Genomic DNA, 22,545 nt, shown 5'->3' on the forward strand with positions numbered 1-22,545 from the left:
AAAATTTGTAATATAGATCCACTAAGCTCATCATCAGTCTATTCTAGTTTTGCATTTTGGCTGATCAAAATCATAATTTTCCACGTAGTGGAAAGCTCATTGTTTCAGATTCTCCTTTGTTTATAATTGGCAGATTTGCCTTTTGTTTTCGGACAGCAATCCAGGCCAGTTAATCATTAAAACCCTGAAACTGGTTGGGTTAAAAGGTAATTTTGACTGGCAGCTATACCAGTATTTTTATGTATAATGGCAGTTTACTCCATAATATTAGCAGCATTACTGCAGTTGCATAAAACCGTGGTGTAAGGTCATTTACATCAAAGCAAAAGTTCAACTCAATTTACAGGGTATTACAATAATTTTAGGAGCATTATTTCTGAAACTTCATTATTGTATTTTGGAGATTTAGTGTAGTGGTGCCTGTGATTCAAATCAAGTGATGTACTTCATTTAGCGCAAGCTCCAACGATCAATGTACATCCAGTGACACCAATATGTAAATATGATTACTAGCCGTTAAGCCTGAGTATTGACCCAAACAATATTGTTGTTCATAGTTGTCATGCTGGGATCAAATTTTAATGCCTTTGGTATTTACAATTTCAAGGCAAAATAAAACATAATTACTGGAGCATTGATGTAAAATTATAATGCAATAGTACATAAACAAACAATAATTAACTAGAGTTGAAAGGGAGAGGTACTGTTACAGCAAGTGTGAATTCTCGGCCTCATTCTGATTATGCACAAAACTGAATTAGGCAGAATCATTATGAAAACAGAAAATTAAATAAATTTATTGAGCTTTAACCCTTCACCTTGTAGAGTTTTTTTTAGCAAGTTGATAATAAAGTTAATAATAATAATAATAATAATAATAATACTTGTTTAAAGAGGGTAACGCATTAGCTGAAGAACTAATCTACCTTGAGACTCTCATACAAAGGACATTTATTTATTTGAACTGCATCTCTGAAGCCACTGGATATATTGGGTTTTGGAAGAAGGAAATAGAGTGGGCATTTCTAATCTCAACTGGAATACTATTACAGAGCAAAGTTCCAGAGTACTGGAGACTTTTTTTGGAATAATTCCTTATTTGGTTTGGGAATTTCATGCTGTTTGGTAGACATGGAAACAGGTGGGGAGTATTGCCAGGTAGCCTATAATGGAATAGTGATTGTAAATATTCAGGAGCACTATTATTGGATATCCTGTACATTAATTTGTTTTTTCTAAACCGGATTCAGTCTTTAATTGGTAATATTTTTAACTTACCAGCTAAATTTTCCTTGCTTTCATTCTGGATTGATATTGGCCCAAAAGCTCTTTTTTGAAGATGTGCTAGCTTTGCTATGTTTTTATCATTTGAATTACCCCATACTGTATTACAGCAGTCTAAATAGGGTTGTATGCAACTGCTATAAAATAGTTTTCTGTGCCTTTCAGGGAGAAAAATGTCTTATCCTACTGAGAAGCCATAAACTTGAATTAACTTTTTTGTTGATATGTTTGATATGTTCAGTCCATGATATGTTATTGTCTGCCAAAACACCAAGTAGTCTATCATGACAGACCATTTGCAAATTATTTTCCTCCTATGTCAGAAATAGTTCATAACTATCAAGATTTGTCCTTTTTTGCTCTGTTGAGATAAGTAATATTTTAGTTTTACCAGTATTTACCACCATGCTATTGCATGTGCGCCAGTCGTCCAGTTTGTTTAGGCATTCTGTAAAGAAATTTTAAGTTCATGCTTTGTGTTTTGAATGTCTGACAATGTTGTGTCATCATCTTAGAGATCTGTAGATATTGAGTCTCTTAGTAAAAGTGGTAGGTCATTAATAAATAAAATGAATAGTAATGGACCTAGAATTGAGCCTTGTGGTACTCCGTATCTAATTGTTCCAGGTTCAGACAGAATATTATTTATATAAACATTTTGTGTTCTCTCACTTAAGTATGAAGTAAACCATCTAATTGTGCTTTCATCACATTGGTGAATTTTCAGTTTCTTCAAAAGGATTTCATGATCTACCATGTCAAAAGCTTTCCTGAAATCTACAAATACAGATCATATTATTCTACCTTGGTCAAGTGCTTGAAGCCATTTATCAGTCAGGGAGACCAAGGCAGTCTCACATGAATGATTCTATCGAAAGCCTGATTGATTAGGGTGTAACAGCATGTGTTTGGTTAAATATGACATGAACAAGTCATGATTATGTTTTTCAGTCAATTTTGACAAGTTTGGTAGTACACCCTGATAACTTGTGAACCCGCTTATAATGTGGGGTCAGGCATGAATCCCATATTTTAAAGCAGAAAATTTGAATCAACATTACGAAATATCAACTTTTCATAAGAAGTCATATAATTTGTTACATTATCTTTCCAAACAACATTCTTAGTACACCACAATTAATGATATTCAAAGCAATTTTGATTAAGGTAAATGTCACTTACATCTAGTGGAGGCAGTACTTTAATAAATAAATACCAATTATATAATTTTTTATCAATTGAAATTTGTTTTTAGTTCTATCTTTTATTTCTTTTTAAGTGTAATCATCATAAACGCCATGTGTCCTCTTGTAATTACACAAAAAATGTTTCACTCTACTGTAACAGCTATGTCTGCGAGTTTTTCTATGAGATCCTAATTAATTGCCCACATTGTTTTGATATTGGACTAGCAGAAGCGTTTGTTGTATTGTTGCACTAAATAAAAAGTGGGCCTCCTTGAATCAAATAAAGGAGGTGGAATAAAAAAAGTTAAAAGACATACAAATCCTACATGCTTAAGAACCAGCGGCCCCTGTCGTATGCTGAGTAACTCATTTCAGTCGATCAATGTCTAGCGGATTTTTTGGAGGTCCCTCAGTAACTTGTGCCATTGCTTATAGTGTGGTCTGTGTTTTTGGACCCTGACATGCGTGAGTTATCGAGGGAGAGGTGTATTGAGATTGGCCAGTAGTTATCAGCATCATCCACTGAACCAGATTTGTGAATAGGTACAGTGTGATCCTGTTATAACATGGTAGTTGGGGTCCATAGAACCTGACCGTGTTATAGACCGAACCGTGTTATAAGCAACCAGGTCATTTAGCTGAAGAAAATTATGCATGTACCCCAACAAATTTTCTGGGGGGGTATGTAATAAATGCAGGCGGTAAATAACGTGCTTCATTGGCACAGTTACCATCTTAATTAGATGCATATTAAATGGGAAATACACCTGTAGTGAAAACAGATAAGGCATATATAATACTTTACTTTATTTAGAGAACCATGGATTGGTACACATACATGTATACTATTTTTATATACACATCTTATGTAGAGCATGAATAGAGTATCAACACTGTGTACTCACCCATGAATCTCATCACATACATTGAATCCACCATACAAGTAATTTCATTGGAAAAATCCACACAGATTTAAAATATTAAATAATTTTGTCACAGGTTATATAGACTGGTCTGAATTCAGTGGATAAACATAGCACAATCACATAACAAATGATGAAGCACATTTACTTTTCAGTATGTCCCAAGTCGGTAAAAGTTAGTTTGCGTTTTAAGCCACCGTTGGTAGCATTCTTAAGCGCAAACTTTATCCCTACAAAAAGGAAACTTTGAAGATTGTAGTCGGCTTTTCTTGATGAAATGTGCATGCGTTATTGAAGTCACCATTAAAGGCCAGCTTTAGAGAACCAAACAAATGCCCGTTTCTTATTGTGGCAGCAACATCAAATAATTGTACTGCATGATTGAGATTATTTTTTTTCCTATTTGCTTAGTACGTTTTCATGATAGTCGGTGCTTCAAAGGTAATGTTTTCTTTGAAATTTCAGCAAACTATTTTATCTGGGTACATTTTTAAGAAAAGAATTTGCTGTTGTTTGGTCGATCGTAGTTACAGTTCCTCCCTGCCTATTGAATAAACCAAGAAGTAAGATTTTTCTTTTACATTTGTGGTTGTGGAGTGATGCTGCCTTCCACTCAGTTTAACAAAGGGTCAACGGACGATAGAGGAATTAATTCTGAGTGGAAGGAAGAGGAATTTTACATACCATTCACACACAAATGTCAGTCTCTGTAAATATGTTAATTACTAGCGAGAAGCCGAAAATCTGACAAAATGACGGATAATGCCTTGTCCAGTTGATCTCCGCTACCAGAAATGTCAACAACAAAAAAAGCTCGATGTCAACGTTAGTGGATTATGATATAACAATGCACTGTTAAGATGGTTTGTCAATATGGACAAAGAAATTGTTTATGTAACAATAGATAAATTTCAGTGCATTTTATATCAGGTTTGTGGCTTCCTTTCATGGGGCCTCTGAATTTCTCCACTCCAAACCAATGGTTGTATATATAAGTTTAAACAGCCAACAATATCGCAAAAAAAAAATTGCCAGAGGTTATATTTTGCCACCAATTAGGAAAATAAAATCGCAGTTTGCGACATTGGCAAAGCCCTACGTGATCCTGGAATAAACATTTTACATTTATTTTTGTACTTTTAAGAAGAAAAAACATTTTTTTTTGTGTAGGAGAAAAATACATATAAAATATCAGGAGCCAGTCCATGATTGACTTGTATTATTCATGCGAGAAAAATGCATGTAGTTTTGTATATACAAGTTTAAACAGCCAACAATGTCGCCGATTTCAGGAGCCACGCCACAACCATGTTATGTCCAAATTTGCGTTATAACGGAGCATGCTATAGTGGGGTCACACTGTAGTTTTCCAAATTTTGGGGACAGATGAGGTTGCTATACTTAAATTGATTATGAATGTTATGCTATCAGAAAGAGCTGAGGCAGAAGTTTTCATGAGTTGTGGACCAATCTGATGAAATCTTGAAACTTTCTGTATCAAGTTGACTGAAACATTTTTTAACAAAGTATTTTTATACTGTTGGGATAGAGAAACACACCTCCTAAGGGATTTTGCTACTGCATAACTTTTTCAGTTCATTAAAGCTGTTTTCTATCACTGGTTCTTTTACCTTTGTGGTAATGTTGGTGAAAAAAGTCTTGGAAAACAATTGCCTTGTCAGTGTCATCAGTAACTATGGTGTCGTTTACCAGAAGTGAGTGAATTTTATTTATTTGATCTTTGTGTGTTCCCCCAATGAGCTCATTAAAGACTTTCCAAATGGAGTTCGTGTTGCTCTTTTCGTTTTCAAGCAATGACAGGCCTGTCTGTTGACTGTTATAGCAGTGTAGTATATGTTATGTTCAGCATCAGTTTTAACCATTTTCAAGTTTTGCTACACATCTATCATGTATAAAAAGATCTAAGAGTACATTCTGATCCTTATAGTTGAATAATTTTTATAAAATTATTTTTCACAGAAGAATTTTTATGTGCTTTAAACCGTGTGACCAACCATAGCTGTCTTTTCTCATACTCAAAATTTACAAGTTCTTTGTCCATGTCTACGTCACTAAATCATCACAATTTGATAATTTATAAACATTAATTGTTGCTGACATCAATATCAGAGATTTTACCAAAGTTATAAAATAGTAGGTATTCTAATTGTGCAAATCCAAGAAAGTACTGAATGAAATATGCGGCTTCCATTTTGGAGAGTGGAGTATACTACCCAGTTACTTTAAATAGCAGATTACGACCAAATCTTAAACCAACAGTATGCTCAGAAGGTGGCGCTATGAAAACCAGCTCATTTTGATTGGTCTTTGATCCATTTAGCTAGTAGGCAGATGTCAGTCAGGTTGAGTGGTCTTGGATCCATTTAGCTAGTAGGCAGATGTCAGTCAGGCTGAGTGGTCTTCGATCCATTTAGCTAGTAGGCAGATGTCAATCAGGTTGAGTGGTCTTGGATCCATTTAGCTAGTAGGCAGATGTCAGTCAGGTTGAGTGGCCTTTTATCCATTTAGCTAGTAGGCAGATGTCAGTCAGGTTGAGTGGTCTTGGATCCACATGACCCTGTTGCTTAAGTTGCTTTTGTCCCAGGATGTTTTAAGTTTATATAGAAATGTTGATATTCACTATAAGTTGACATTGATGCATTGTTTTAAGAATAATCAAGGTCTCATTAAGAAAGATGCTTTTGAAACAAGTATATTTCACCTTTTACATGTTTTATTAAAGTTCTGATTAAGATAGTGGTTTTGAAAATGAAGAATTTTAATCATTTCAGAAATTGTCAATTATCCTGTTCCAAAGAATGAAGTTGTTTCCCTAACCACAGAGGCAACTAATAGCACCACGGTAGGGAAAGAACCAGACGTAGTGAATACAGACTATGCCTTCATTGTTGTGGCTCAGAAGTAAGTATCTTCAATTTATGTGTCTTAATTCATTTTAGGGAGCATGCATTTTCTTAGCTTTATGTGGTAAATGGTATTTTTTTTGTTGGTATTTAAATAGTGGAATAGGTACTGTTGTGTCAAGATGAGGAACATGTGGAATTGATCCTGCTGTGTGATACAAGGACAAGGACGATGTGGACTATTTTCTCTGTTGTCAAAATGAGGATCATGTGGAATATGTCCTGTTGTGTCAAGAGGAGGATCATGTGGAATAGGTTCTATGGTGACAAGATAAGGGTCATGTGGAAAACAGGTGATCTTGTGTCAAGACAAGGATCTTGTGGAATAGGTTCTGTTCTGTCAAGACACACATCATATGGAAAACAGGTCCTCTTGTGTCAAGACAAGGATCTTGTTGAATAGGTCCTGTTGTGTCATGAACATGAAGAACAATAGATCCTGCTGTGTGAGACAAGGATAAGGATCATGTGGAATAGATCCTATTGTGTCAAGACAAGGAACATGTGGAATAGGTCTTGCAATGTGAGACAAGGACAATATCATGTGGAATATTTTCCATTTTATCAAGATGAGGATCATGTTGAATAGGTCCTATGATGCCAAGATAAGGATTATGTGGAAAACAGGTCCATTTATGTCAAGATAATGATCATGTGGAATAGGTCCTGTTCTGCCAAGACAAGCATCATGTAGAATAGGTCCTTTTGTGTCAAGACAAGCATCATGTGGAATAGGGCCTTTTGTGTCAAGACAACCATCCCATGGAATAGGTACTGTTGTGTCAAGACAAGCATCATGTGGAATAGGTCCTGTTGTGTCACGACAAGTATTATGTGGAATAGGTCCTGTTGTGTCATGACAAGCATTATGTGGAATAGGTCCTGTTGTGTCATGACAAGCATCATTTGGAATAGGTCCTGTTGTGTCATGACAAGCATCATGTGGAATAGGTCCTGTTGTGTTACGACAAGCATCGTGTGGAATACCATGTATATTTGCTTTTAAGTTGACTATAAGTAGACCCACCCCCTTTTCCCTTTTTAGGGCTACAAAAAGCCAATTTCCCTTTGAACCTCTTATAAGTTGGGGTGAATTTTGCAAGTCATATCCATCTGAACTGGTGACTTGTCATCAGTGAGTCATATTTGCATTTCGGAAAAATCTACAAGTCCAACTGGAAAGAAATAGTGGAAAGTAATGACAAAAGTGTAGAATGCAACTGTAATATTTAGTAGAAGATGTCACAAATAATTTGCAACTTACAAGTTCTTCTAATTAAATCCAGTAAAATTCACAATGCTTGACATTTCAAATTCATTTATATATGATAAATCCATGAATATAAAGATGGGTCATATACCAGTATAAAAATAGTTTAGAATGATCCAAAACACAGTATCGTGCAATACGCTAATTCCACACAATGAAAAGTAAGTCCACATATTTTGTGAATCACAATATCCTATACATGTAACTTTCTAATGTCATCTGGTACAAAGTCAAGGAATTTATCCTCATTGTCTAATAAAGTTATGAAATCCTCCATTGTTGTTTAGTCTTTGTAAACTGTCATCCTTTGGTTATTATAGATACCATCACACTCGATTTCCACAGCTTGAATGTTGTGTGTGAGTGTTTCTGTAGAGAATGAGCTTTGGTTTCTGTCTACAGCGCATGAAATCTATTAAAGGCTGCAACTAAATACGGCAATTGGGCGGCAAGATCACAGGGAGTTCAGATAACTACCCTTTGTTACTTGACATTGAACAGACTTGCAGCTCAATCAGAAGGTTGTCTTGTGAGTGTGTGAGTGTGATTTGGATTTTTAACATAGCTTTTAAAAAAATCTCAGTCATATTGCTACGATATCTGCAGTGTGGCAGTTTATAGTGTTGTCGAGCACTGGGGCATCATGACACAGACAGGTAGCATGATGTCCCACCAAGTCACATTATCCTGACACCAGGCCAACCAGTCCCAACACTAACCTCTTAATGCTGAACGCCAAGCAAGGCAGCCATTAGTACCAGTTTTGTAAGTTTTTGGTATGAATCGGCCGGAATCGAACTCATGACCTCCCGCATCTGAGGTGGATGCTCTAACCACTAGGCCACCAGAGCGATATTGTATTGTGAGGAAAAAAGCTAATGGATTTTGGTCAAACAATCACTGGAAGGTGTATAACTCTTCTCAGCACTGAACAAGTATATGCACTAAATTCACAGATCAAAAAAAAAAGGATTGTCAACTTCAAAATAAAGTGAGTGCTGCTGTTAGAAACTAGGAGCTTATTGGGCAGTGTTTACAGGCAGAAAACGTGAGAAATGTTACTTTGGAATATATTCTAAGTTTAGGAAAATACAGCTTATTTCAAAAGTTTTATTGCCTCAAGCAATGTAGTTGTATAGCAAAACACAAATATTAAATAAGATAAAGGTGGTTAAGACAGGGATGAAAATGGAAGTTGTTGTTGTTGTTCTAGGGTTTAACGCCATTTTTCAGCACAAGATAGGCTATACATGGCGGCCAGTATAACTGGTGGAGGAAGAACCCTGGAAAACCCAGGGAAGAACCACTGACCCATGAGAAGCTACTGGCAGGCTTTCCCACGTACCCACGCTAGCTGAGACTTGGACTCGAACCCATGCAGACAGAGGTGAGATGGCAGTGATCCGGAACGGTGAGCGCTTTAGACCACTCGGCCACTCAGGGCCCCAAAAATGGAAGTAATATACATGCTAATAGTCACCCATGGTAAACAACATTGATGGAGTAGGTAGTATTTAATTTAACCATAATATTTTGAAATTATTATATGCCAAATAACTGTAATTGAGACATTGTATCTAAAGCTGACCTAGTTCCTGACCTTTTTTGTCTTAAGATTGGCTTCTAACCCTTGGAGGATGTCATGGGATTCAAGCCAATTCGGTATGTGAGAAGATTATTCAGCTTTAAATTTTAACAATTTCTGACAAAATTTCATGGAGTTGTGACCTTAGTTTTGAATAACAGATCTTCATTCCCTAATGTTAAACCAAGCTTTCTTCAATTGCACAATATTGGTGGAGGCATTTGTGTTTTATGGACATATTTTTAGTTTTGTTTCTCATGCATCAATAATCAGGATGTTGTGACAATTCTGTCATTGGCATAGACAGCATTTGCGTCACCTAGGCAGGGAGGTCTGCATCACCTAGGCAAGGGGGCAGGGAGGTCTGCATCACCTAGGCAAGGAGGCAGGGAGGTCTGCATAACCTAGGCAAGCAGGCAGTGAGGTCTGCATCACCTAGGCAAGGAGGCAGGGAGGTCTGCATCAACTAGGCAAGGAGGCAGGGAGGTCATGACTTGGTTAGCACACTGGCTTCTAGGATCTGATTCCAGTTTCAGTGTATGCTTACAGTGATTAGTATGATTGGTGGGTATGATTTTAAATTGTATGTGTTCCATTTATTGGATATAGACATTAACTAGGAGTCTCTTGTGCCTGGAGAATTACACCCAGTGTAGGTGACAGATCTCACTGGTAGAATTTGAAAAAAGAGTGTGCTCACTTATTGAAAATATGCAGGTCATGTGGTGTTTCTTTCCACACCTGCATTGAGGGCAATGTACTATGTAGCACAATGGTTCTTAACCTTTTGGGCACTGACCCAGATTAGGTTTGTGTTGTTAGCCTCATGACCCTTCGAATGCTTAAAAAAACACTTTGTTAGGAAATTTCAAATTATTAAAGTTAATCTTGGCAACCCACTGAAAACAGCATGACAACCAGTTTTGGGTTGCAATCCAGCAGAACAGACAAAAATTGCACAAAGTTTATATGCTTGTTCTGTACACCGTCTATCACCGGTGCTTTTTATAGCTTTATGGATGCTGCTATTTCATAAAATATAAAATCTGCATTCAGAGCAGAGTCTTTAAGATTGGTTTCTTAATTCATCGTAGGGTTATTGAATGAAGTGCTGAAGGAAGTATTCCTTGGGGTGGATAGGTGTTTAAAGTATCTGACAAATAAGTTAGCTATTTCTTGTGGATTGTATGCTGTTTCTCCATCAAATTTTAGCTTGAAACAGCTTTTAGAGTTTCTGCCCCTATCACATTTTATACTGTACAATTTCCAGAAAAGTCTAATATCTAACTCTACTGCTTCATCTATATCATAAAACCCCCTTTCTTTCTATGCATTCATAATTTTTAAAATTCTCTCTGTGCATCCTTATGTAGTTTATAGGTAATATACCCTAGTCCCGTGGATCTCCCGTTTACAATCCATATCCTTCTAATTTGTCTATCCCTTTCATGTGCTTCATGGACATTCTTTGACCAAGAAGGCTTTGTGTATGGATGATAAGTCTTTTTGGGGATATTATGTATTGCAATCTCTTTTACAAGAACCACTAGTTTATTATTTAATTCTTCTATTTGTTTTGGAATTAATGGGATGAAATATAATAATTCATTTATTTCATTGTCAACCTCTAGCTGGTAATAGATAAGCCTTCCTGTGTCAGCAGTGTGTCATGAAGGGAAGGATATATGGTGTGAAATGGAATACCTTTCGACTGGGACAGAGATGTTACTTTACACTACATGGTGATCTGACCCCAAACATGTATCCTGATTTGAAGAGACCTCATAGTCATTTACATATTGAAGCAAACTTTTGTCAACAAGAGTATAGGCAAGAGTTGTCTTAAGAGGCTCAGATGTGTAACTCAATCCCTTGTTTTAGTTTGTCTTGTTTAGGACCACTAATGTTGTTTTTGTGAAGAACGTTTGTTAATAACTGGCTTTTGTTGTGTGAGCACCAAGAGTGGGAAATTTCTTCATATCTGGCATCAAAGTCTTCCAAGAGTATCACTTTGCCAACTAAAGCATAATATTCGAACAAGGACTCCAGAATGTCGGTACATTTCTGGTAGAAATAAAGGTTGTCATTGGCAGGAAGATAAGCACCAAATACAATAGTGGAATTTTTGAGGTCATGTTTAGTTCAGTTCCTATGATTTGGTCGTTACCACAATCTAGTTGATTGACAGAATATGAAAGATCTGTCTTATACATTATTGCCACACCGCTTTTTTTACCTTTAGTATTAAAGTCATACCCACTATTATCTACTTTGATCTAGTTCGTATTATTACCATGTAATGTATTCATGAATATTTTTGAATGGCTGGTTAACTTGTGTTCTCATATGACTGCAATATTGGTATCTTATAGATCAAGTAAATTATATACACAGAGTGTGGAGGACATTATGCCCTTATGTTCCAAGTCAATAAATTATGACCATTATCAGACATCACAATAAGAAACACAACAAAAATAGACATGGTCACATCTTCCTTGAATTTGAGTGAGCAGCAGAGTAATAACATACTAACAAAGTACTAACAACATACTAACAGCATACTAATAACATACTAACAAAATACTAATAACATATTAACAAAATAGCAACATCATACTAATAACATACTAACAACATACTAATAACATAATAACAGCATACTAATAACATACTAACAAAATACTAATAACATACTAACAAAATACTAACAGCATACTAATAACATACTAACAACATACTAATAACATAATAACAGCATACTAATAACATACTAACAAAATACTATCACTCACCCTCAGCATCACAGTATCTTCTTTGCTGATATCTTGCATATTTATAGTCATAACAGTCATCATATTTTCATCATCATGGTCATCAACATCATTGTCATTATAGTTATTTCTGTTACTTCTTTCACCATATAAATTTGAGTTTTTGTCATGATAATTATTGTACCTATCTGAACCAGGTGATCTCTTTCCTCTGAACATGTTTTCTCTGACATCTTGTTTTCCACTTCTCACAGGTTGGCCAAATAAGATCTTGATTTTCTACCGTTCCTCACTCCTCAACTGGAATGTTTATCCTAACTATGATGTTTCTACCATTCCTTCTAAGAAACATTCGTATCGTTGTTTTCCAGGTACGACAATATTCCTGGTCATGAAGTTCTGCAGTCAGTGTTTACCAGATATTATCTAACAGTTTTCCTCTGTGTTACACCAAATATAAATAGTTCTTATCTTCATTGCGATTAGTCTGATCCACATTTTTCCCATTGTATCAAATATTTCACACCTATTGTTGTTTTTATTTTCATGCGTTGGTATTTTATTAAGTGTTGCATGTTTGCCTTTTGTTTGGGACCATCTATATGTGTGTAAGACTGACTAACAGTGTCCATCCTGTTGGTTATTCTTGCATGGATTGTGTATGTTTGGTTACATCTGTTCACAGACATGTAGGTAACGGGTTTTCTATTCACTCTTTGAAGAGACAAGACAGATTTGTATCCATATTGTCTCGAGTTGAATGATCTGTCTTGTCTTCAGTCATAGGAAACCTAATTGTTTATATTCACAATTATCTGTCTTGTCTTCAGTCATAGGAAACCTAATTGTTTATATACACAATTATCCCTCTCCTTCTATATCAATAGTTGATGTAGTATCTTAACATGTCTTAACAGAGTGACTTATTTTTGGCATTTTTACACAAATAGATTACTTTTAGTTTGAATAAGTTTAATAGTTGTCCCTTTTTTTCCCAAGATATAGGAAAGGCTTTTACCCTATAGAGCTCAGAGCACTACTTTTTTCCCATTTGCATCAGTGTTGACTTTTTAGCAAATTTTGATTGAACATGGTGGAGACATTTTTAAAATATCTCGAGGAACTATTTCATGCCAGAAAATAAGGCAAATCTCCCAATTTAAGATAAAATTTAGCTACCCACCTTTCTGTCCCAAAACCGAATAAAGAACTCTTTAAGCAATTTTTCAATATTCAGGATCACTAATATGAAACTGAATCCCAAAGAAAATTTGAGAAAGTACAGGTATAAATGCATTTAATTATAATCTAGATCAATGGTTATAATGTAGAACCTTTTTTATTTGACAAATACATTACAAATTAAAAGATAAATTCACTAATCTTTCACGTTGTTGGCTAACCTCTTTTGTACTGTATATGTACCTAGTTGGAGCATGTTCGTTTAAATTTTCTGTTTGTTTTGTCCACATAAATATAGCTTATTATCACATGTGTGTGTGTGTGTGTGTGTGACTATGTACATGTACTTTCAATGTAAATATGCATATAATAGAAGGCCACAAGGAGGATTAATTCCATCCAATTAATTGTCTCCTTCTATATATAAAGTCATTATTATCATTATTATTATTATTATTATTATTATTATTATAAGAATCAAAATGGGGTGCTTTGAGGCATTTGTTTCTAGACATATCTCTAGCAGATGTTTTGAAGATTCAAATGGGTTCTTTGAGGCATTTTTTTCTAGACAGATATCTCAAGCAAGGATAAAAATTACCTTAATCTGCCATCTTGCATTGCGTACGTCTGCTTAAAATACACCCATAAAAATCTTTGGTGCACAGACAGACTCTACATACTAATTGAAAGCAAAGATAATAGTTTTGAAAAATTAAAATGACTAAAAAGCACTCCCTTGTCTTTAAGCCAATGACTCAATCTCTATTATATACAATATCCAATGTTTCCCATACTCTGTTCCATTAATTAGTGATCTGCATCCTATGGAACAGAACTTTAAAGATCCAGTGAACAATGTTTCCGCTACGGAGAGTGTGTAAGCCCATGTCTAGTCCACAAATGTAAGTCCTGGAAAAAATATCAGTTTTCACAGAACCACAAAAATTGATACTTTAAGGAGAAGAAAAAATGAATCCACTGTATTTGTTATTGTTGGGTCATTTAGTGGTATAAATAATATACATTAGCTTGACAACATATAAAAAAATATTTTTTTTAGTACAATTGGTATATTGATAGACATGGAATTGAAAGTGAAGTATACAAATCGCTACACATAGTTAAATCCCCATTACATTTATTCCCAGTCCTCTGGGAAAACATCACTTTTGAATTTTCTCTAAGTGTCATTTCCTGTGTTGACGTTCTGTAAGAGACAAAGCAGCTTTCAGTGATTAATAATCCCTTTATCGTAAAATTTTGTCTGATCTCTCGTTACTTCAGTTCCTGTCATTGTCTAAAAGCAAAATGATGGAAGAACTATAATAATGGAATCAGCAATGGACTTTGCCATTAGCATGAGATGTTTTGGGGAAGCTAAAAGTAGCTTAATATGTTTCCAACCATGGCTAATCACAGTTACTAAGAAGCTTTATGCAAGTGGCTAATCACAGTTACTGAGAAGCCTTTTTTAAATATGTAGAAATGTTCCATACAGATCCTATTGTTGTTGAGCAGATAATGGGTAGTATAATAGTAGGACTATTCCAATTAATTGCTGGACGTGTTTCTCTTTTAGCTACGGTAATTCATTTTAAGATAAAAATAAATTTTCTGTGTTCATTTATTGTCAGTAGCTTTGCATAGTTGTTGGGGTATCACATTTGATTTAAACACTGCTTATAAAAGTATTAATTATACATTATTAGCTGCACTGGTTAGAAGAACTCTGATCTGTCTGTAGTCTTTCATCTGTTTGTAGTTTTGATCTGGCTGTAGTCCATCTGTCTGCAGTCTTTGATCTGCTTGTAGTCTTTCATCTCTCTGTAGTCCTTGATCAGTCTAGTCTTTGATCTCTGTAGTCATTGATTTGTATGTAGTCTTTGAGCTGTATCTAGTCTTCGATCTGTCTGTAGTCTTTGATCTGCTTGTAGTCTTTAATGTGTCTGTAGTCTTTGCTCTGTTTTGTAGTCTTTGATCTGTCTGTAGTCCTTGATTTGTATAGTCTTTGAGCTGTATCTAGTCTTCGATCTGTCTGCAGTCTTTGATCTGCATGTAGTCTTTGATCTGCTTGTAGTCTTTTATGTGTCTGTAGTCTTTGTTCTGTTTTGTAGTCTTTTATCTGTCTGTAGTCCTTGATCAGTCTAGTGTTTGATCTCTGTAGTCCTTGATTTGTATGTAGTCTTTCAGCTGTATCTAGTCTGTGATCTATCTGTAGTCTTTGATCTATTTGTAGTCTTTTAGGACTTATTTGTTGCCACATTGCTCTTAAACAGGCCAATAATTTAAAGAAAGGACTAGACAATTGAGAAATATACTTGTTCTGCTGAATCTTCACTAATCCTTCCCACAACACAACGTCAGACATGTATCTATATTAACAATTTTATTTCTTAATATCACAATCATTCAGAAAGTACCAGCCTTGTTTTAGAAAGCCACCAGTTCTACTTAAAACAATTTCACAAGAAAAACGGGGACTGATTCTCCAGAATTTGACCATAAAAAAGATGACTCAATATACATTGTTTAGAGTCTCATCATCGGGTTAAAACGAATAATGTAATAAGAGAAATGGACAAAGACCTTATTCACACCGGTCATTATGTATCGTAAGTCCAAAGACATATGATTTAAAGCAGTAGCCACTGTACTACATTGAAAGCAGTGTTGAAAGATCTCACATTATAGCAAAATAGGAATTGTGTGAGTTTTCACAGCAGATATAGACCTTCGAAGAAAATCCATGCCTCCATGATACTGATCCTTAAAGATGGAATGATTAATCATAATAGAGATTTTAATGACATTGACCCTGTCACTACATTGGCGGTTTTACATTTTCATTTTTTGTCCAAGTTTCCTCAGACTTTCCTTACCCCATTTTAGATAAAATAGTCCAAAATTTTTGTTGGGCTGTGAGGTCAGAGGTCATCAGTTGTTGAGAAGATGGTAATCACTGAAACTGCATGGTGTCATTATAGGTTAGTCACTAAGTTGCATGGACAATTGGCAAACTTAAAGGAAATCACATCTAGCCCTGCCTTTATCTGATCATAATATGTCTTTTCCAAAATTGTGATTATAGCATTCTTAAATGTCTTAAATTATTTGACTGATTCATCAGGCAGAGAGCAGATGTCAACATAGTTTTTATTGTCATGACTACCATATTGATGTGCACTCTACATGGTAAATTAGACTTTTTCCATGTTGCTGTAACAGTCAGTGGTTTCTGGTAGTTGTGTTCAGAATAAAAATGTTGAAATTTTTGTGTACTTTCATTTTTTAAAATAAATTATTTGATGTCATGAATATGTAGGCTGTGAGATTTGTATAGTCATGTGATTAGGAATGTGAATGGTGACATCCTGGTCAGATTTTGTCAATGCATTAGTTTTATCTCATATTTGCCATTTTTGTACTATTCATCTGCCAGTAGAATTCATATGGGTAGGTCTTGATGTTCGGTTAAGTTTTCTAGACAGTAACCAGTATGCCTGAGTGTGTGCTTTTGGTGAATTCCAGCATTTCAGTTTGCAATATGCTTTGACCACAGCGTAAAACTCAATATATCTTGGGTAGAAGAGGTTAGTAGAAGCCTGGAGTAACAGTTTTTGATGTGCAACTTTATTGTATAAATCCCAATAAAACTAGTACAAATTTACAAATCCTTGTTTGGAAATGCAATTTTTTTTATAATCCTTGTTTGTTCTATTCCTCTAGGGGAGCAATTCAATCTTATTATTGTTCTTCATTTTTTCAAAAATTACTTCTAACTACTTCTAATTACTTATATAAATGCTACCTGGTGATAACTGAAACTGTACTATCCATCTGACTTTAAAAATTGTAACAATTATTAGCATGATTACTAGTCTTGTGCTAGCAGAGTACTGCTAATTTCAAGCCTTGTTAAACAACATAACATGGAGGAAAGTATTAAACTTGGCATACAGTTTCACTACAAGGTGTAGCTTGGCATACAGTTTCATTACAAGGTGTAGCTTGGCATACAATTTCATTACAAGGTGTAGCTTGACATACAATTTCATTACAAGGTGTAGCTTGGCATACAGTTTCATTACAAGGTGTAGCTTGGCATACAGTTTCATTACAAGGTGTAGCTTGGCATACAGTTTCATTACAAGGTGTACTTGGCATACAGTTTCATTACAAGGTGTAGCTTGGCATACAGTTTCATTACAAGGTGTAGTTGGCATACAGTTTCATTACAAGGTGTAGCTTGGCATACAGTTTCATTACAAGGTGTAGTTGGCATACAGTTTCACTACAAGGTGTAACTTGGCATACAGTTTCATTACAAGGTGTAGCTTGGCATACAGTTTCATTACAAGGTGTAGCTTGGCATACAGTTTCATTACAAGGTGTAGCTTGGCCTACTGTCACCTCTTGAACATAGCAGACATGGTGTCCATCTTGAAAATCTCAGTAATGCTAGACCTCCTGAATGTTTTGTTGTATTGACATGGGGACTTCACTAAAAGTCTTGTTTTGAATTCCAGATTATGTTGTTAATCAGGCATCACTGTCATATTGGCCACCTGACATGGGAACTTCACTAAAAGACTTTTTATGAGGTGTAAATGGTGGTGTTGATCTGACATCAGTACAACTGTTATGGTAGCCACCCAATAATCTTGTTATGGCTACACGTTCTGAATGGATGCTATCATCTTGGGGTTTCCAATAATCCATTCAGAACATGTAGCCATAACAAGATTATTGGGTGTAGATGGTTCTCAATGAAATGCTACTACTTTGACATCCATCATAGGGATCGTGGTGGCCATCTTGAAAATCTAATTGCTACTCTTGATGAACAGATTTTCTTATTAATATATTTCACTATGACCTGTAAGATTTGTAGATGGTCCTAATTGAAAATGATATGACATAATTTGAATGACTGCAATCTTCTTATTGTTTCTTTTCTTTAGCTGATGATTGTATTTACATTTAATTTTCACTAAAAGTCGTATTATGACTTGTAGATGTAGACCTAAATGAAAATACTGACAGTTAGACATGCCATGTGGCTGTTTTGGTGGCCATGTTAAAATACACTGGAGTTAATGGTCATGTGACATGGGGATTTACCTTAAAAGACTTCGCATAAACTCTCTTTCCTTGAATGAAACAGATAATACTGTATGACCTCAAAATGTTTGCCACCACAGTTAACATGAAAACATAACTACTGAATGGATGGTCATACATGATTCCACCACTATAAGGTCATCAATAATAATAATAAAGACTTTATTTAATGAGGGTAGCTCAGATACAAAACAGTACTAATCAAGGCCCTCAAAGATAATATACAGATATATACAGAGTGCAGTCAGTCACTGCCTATATCACACATACATAGAATTAGTTAACTGGAATAAAGATTAGTCTTGATACGATAATAATAGGTCCGTTAAGCAAGAAACAAAAAATAAAATCCAACTTTTACCCTTCTGCTCATGCACAAGCAAAATAACCAATTGAAAACGTTGTTTCTAACACAACCATTAGAGATAAGCTTGACACCACGATTTAATTGACTCGTCATCACCATACAGTTGGGATACAGAATTTGAGTGGCAACCATTAGCAGCATTTGAACCTGTCTCTGTGGATTTTGTATGTAGTATGTACAATTGTGATGAAGAGTGCACCAAAGTCATGTGAACTTGATCCAATTCCAACATCACTGCTGCTTGAGTGCTTAGATCCAGTATTGCCTTCACTAACTGATGTTATTAATACCTCTCTCTCATCAGGGGAATTCCCATCCTTTTTCAAAACTGCCATTGTAAAGCCTCTGCTGAAGAAACCAACACTAGACCATAACGATTTAAAGAACTACCGCCCAGTTTCTAATCTCCCATTCATATAAAAAATCTTAGAAAAAGTTGTTCTATCCCAGCTTGTATCTCATCTGAATTCAAACAGTCTTTTTAGCAATGTACAATCTGCATATCACCCTTGCCACAGTACTGAAACCACTCTTCTAAAAGTAGTTAATAACATTCTCTTTGCTTTGGATAGCGGAAAGATTACAGTCCTCACCCTCCTTGATTTGTCTGCAGCATTTGACACAATAGACCATGATATATTACTTCACCATCTCCAGCATGTATTTGGCATTCATGATACAGCCATACTGTGGTTCAAGTCCTACTTGGTCAACAGGACACAAATTGTGTCTGCAAATGGAATACACTCCAGCCCAGTTGATCTATGTTGTGGTGTTCCATAGGGGTCCGTTCTTGGACTTGTTCTCTTCATTCTATACACTTGGCCGCTCTCAAGTGTTATAGTCATAGATCATCATCCAGTGTCTCACCAATTGTACGCTGATGACACGCAAATATACAAATCTAGCCACCCAATTGAAGTTGATGCTACCATCCAAGGTACAGAGAGGTGCATTTCTGATGTGAAATCATGGATGACATGTAACAAGCTGCAGATGAATGATGATAAAACTGAGGCCATTCTGATCACAACACAAAAACTTTCTCATTCACATCCTTTACCTCAAACAATAAATATCAGCAAAACCAACATTAAATTCACATAGTACGAAACCTAGGTGTTACTCTGGACAGTACTCTCACATTGCACCAACATGTCATGAATATATGCAAGGTTGCATATCTTGAGCTGAGATGCATCAGCTCCATTTGCAAATATATTTCAGTTGATGCCACTAAAACACTTGTATGTTCATTAGTACTTTCAAGACTGGACTATTGTAACTCAAGTATGTCTGGTTCATCTCAATACCTACTCCAGAAACTTCAAAAAGTTCAAAACACAGCTGCTCAGATCATAATTAGAGTACCACGATCAGAGCACACCTCCCCGCTGCTCTGTACCCTACACTGGCTATCCATTCGATCCAGAATCAAACACAAAATTTGTTCTCTGTGCTACATTTCATTGACAGACTCCAATCCAACATACCTATCCAAACTCACCCATGTGTACACACCAGGAAGACACGCTCCTCTTCTGACAATCGTATACAGATTATTCCCACTATGAAAACAAAGTCATATGGACAACATTCTTTTGCATACCAGGGCCCAGCAATGTGGAATGAATTGCCCACTGAACTTAGACACAAAGACACAGTGATCCCATTCAATAGTGCCCTTAAAACTCACTTATTTCGACTGCAAGAAAAAACGTAAAGACCTAATAATGTTTCCTACCTTAAATATTTTTAGCAAGATTTTTTTTTTCTTCTAATTTCATGGTGTTTGTTTTTTGTAATCATATCATAATATATGTTTTTTAGGTGTTGTCTAATGTTGTAAAGCACTTAGAGCTTCTAAAGATTAGGCGCTATAGAAAGTCCTCATTATTATTATTATTATCATTATTTGGCTAATCGAAAATCTCTTGGAAGTTGATGTATTCAGAAATAGCCCCAAAAATGTGTTTCCTACCCGCATTGAAGGTGAAAACGACAAAAACCTCCAGGGGTTAATGAGTTAATTAAGATTTAATATACCCATTCTGATAGGCTGACATACTAGAAGATTTTTTAAAAAAATGTCTTTTACACTATTATTCCATTTAATGGCCCGAGAGTATTGAAAAGCGTTTTTAATAATTCTTTTTTTGGTTTAGGAATTCTGAAGATTTTAGCAGTTATTGATCTGTGACACCATTCATTGTATAAGGCAGTCAGTCATGGAATCCATTTCATTATGTAGTAGCAGAATTAGAAGTTACTTCATTACAATGCAGTCTTACTGTAAGGCAGTGTACATTATGAGTCCCATAAACAGTGTTATAATGAGGTAGTACTGTGTGGTATACTTATTCATAAGGCAGTCTCATTATAAGGCATTATACTATGTGGCTCCCATGGACAGTGTTATAATGAGGTAGTACTGTGTGGTACACTTATTTATAAGGTGGTCTCATTATAAGGCAATATACTCTATGGGTCCCATGGACAGTGTTATAATGAGGTAGTACTGTGTGGTATACTTATTTATAAGGCAGTCTCATAAGACAATATACTCTGTGGCTCCCAGGGACAGTGTTATAATGAGGTAGTACTGTGTTGTATACTTATTTATAAGGCGGTCTCATTATAAGACAATATACTCTATGGCTCCCATGGACAGTGTTATAATGAGGTAGTACTGTGTGGTATACTTATTTATAAGGCAGTCTCATTATAAGACAATATACTCTATGGCTTCAGTGGACAGTGTTATAATAAGGAACTACTGTGTCATGTACTTTATTATGAGGTAGTCTCACTGCAAGGCAGTATACTCTATGGCTTCAGTGGACAGTATTATAATAAGGAAGTAGTTTCATGTACTTCATTATACGGTAGTCTCACTGTAAGGCAGTATACTGCGGTTCCCATTTTCAGTGTTGCAATAAGGAAGCAGTGTCATGTACTTCATTATACATTAGTCTCACTGTAAGGCAGTATACTCTGGTTCCCATGGTCAGTGCTGCAATAAGGAAGCAGTGTCATTTACTTCATTATACAGTAGTCTCACTGTAACACACTATACTCTATGGCTCCCATGGACAGGAATACAAGGAAGAAGTACCGTACCAACATCATTGTTTTCACTATAACATTTCTAAGCAGCAAGTAGAGAGGTCTATATTAGAATGCTGCAGATCTAATCTCAGAAATGGTTGCCTTGTCAGCCATCAAGAAATTTTCCTTATCGTTGCTTCTTCTGAATGGATGGTTATATTGACATCAGCTTTGCATTGAAACATGCTACATTATTGATGTCAACCACGATGTCCATCTTGAAGTCCTATTTTTCTACTTACACTTGATGGCGGGCCATACTGAGATTGTGCATTCACTGAAAGACTTCTTAAGCTGTCTTTTTGATCATAAATTGAAGCTGTGCGGATCTGATATCTTGAAAATCTACTCCCCCAGAATGGATGGTCATATTGACATGGAGTTTACCAAATGACTTATAATGATGTATGTTTTGTCCTAATTGAAAATGGCAGCAATCTGACATACCACAGCAGCTAATTCGAAAATCATTGTCGCTGAAGTGTATTGGATATACATTCAACACTCAGCAGTTAAAAGGATGAAATGGTGTTATCTTCAGTTCCTGGAAATTCTGTTTGACCAACAGAGTGGCAGTCCCTTCGAGGGTTTTTTTTTTTTAGCTCTACTGATCATTGACTGGAAGAGCTTATGGGATGGCATATCCATTAGCACAAGTTGTTGATACTCTTTTACTGCTTAGAGTATTGCCATGAAACTTTGCACACACATTCATCCCATGATGTGATTTGGTTCTTAATGAAATTATAACAGTTTTTTTTTACACCTAATATGCTTCCCAGATGGCTGAGTGGTATAGGGTGTTAGCCTTTGCAAA

The 22,545-nt window shown here is 35.6% G+C and overlaps 1 protein-coding gene across 1 annotated transcript in view; it reads left to right on the forward strand.

Annotated features, from left to right (window-relative positions):
* The window catches only part of LOC149776034 (receptor-type tyrosine-protein phosphatase N2-like), a 520,769-nt gene that overhangs the window by 192,242 nt on the left and 305,982 nt on the right, over positions 1 to 22,545 (forward strand). The window contains exon 7 of the mRNA XM_089941917.1: positions 6,187 to 6,316. Within this exon, the coding sequence (XP_089798043.1) occupies positions 6,187 to 6,316 (130 nt within the window). The remainder of the gene's footprint in view (positions 1 to 6,186; positions 6,317 to 22,545) is intronic.

The sequence above is a fragment of the Sinohyriopsis cumingii genome, chromosome 18, assembly GCF_028554795.1.
Source record: "Sinohyriopsis cumingii isolate HCF-2022 chromosome 18, ASM2855479v2, whole genome shotgun sequence".
NCBI lineage: Eukaryota > Metazoa > Mollusca > Bivalvia > Unionida > Unionidae > Sinohyriopsis > Sinohyriopsis cumingii.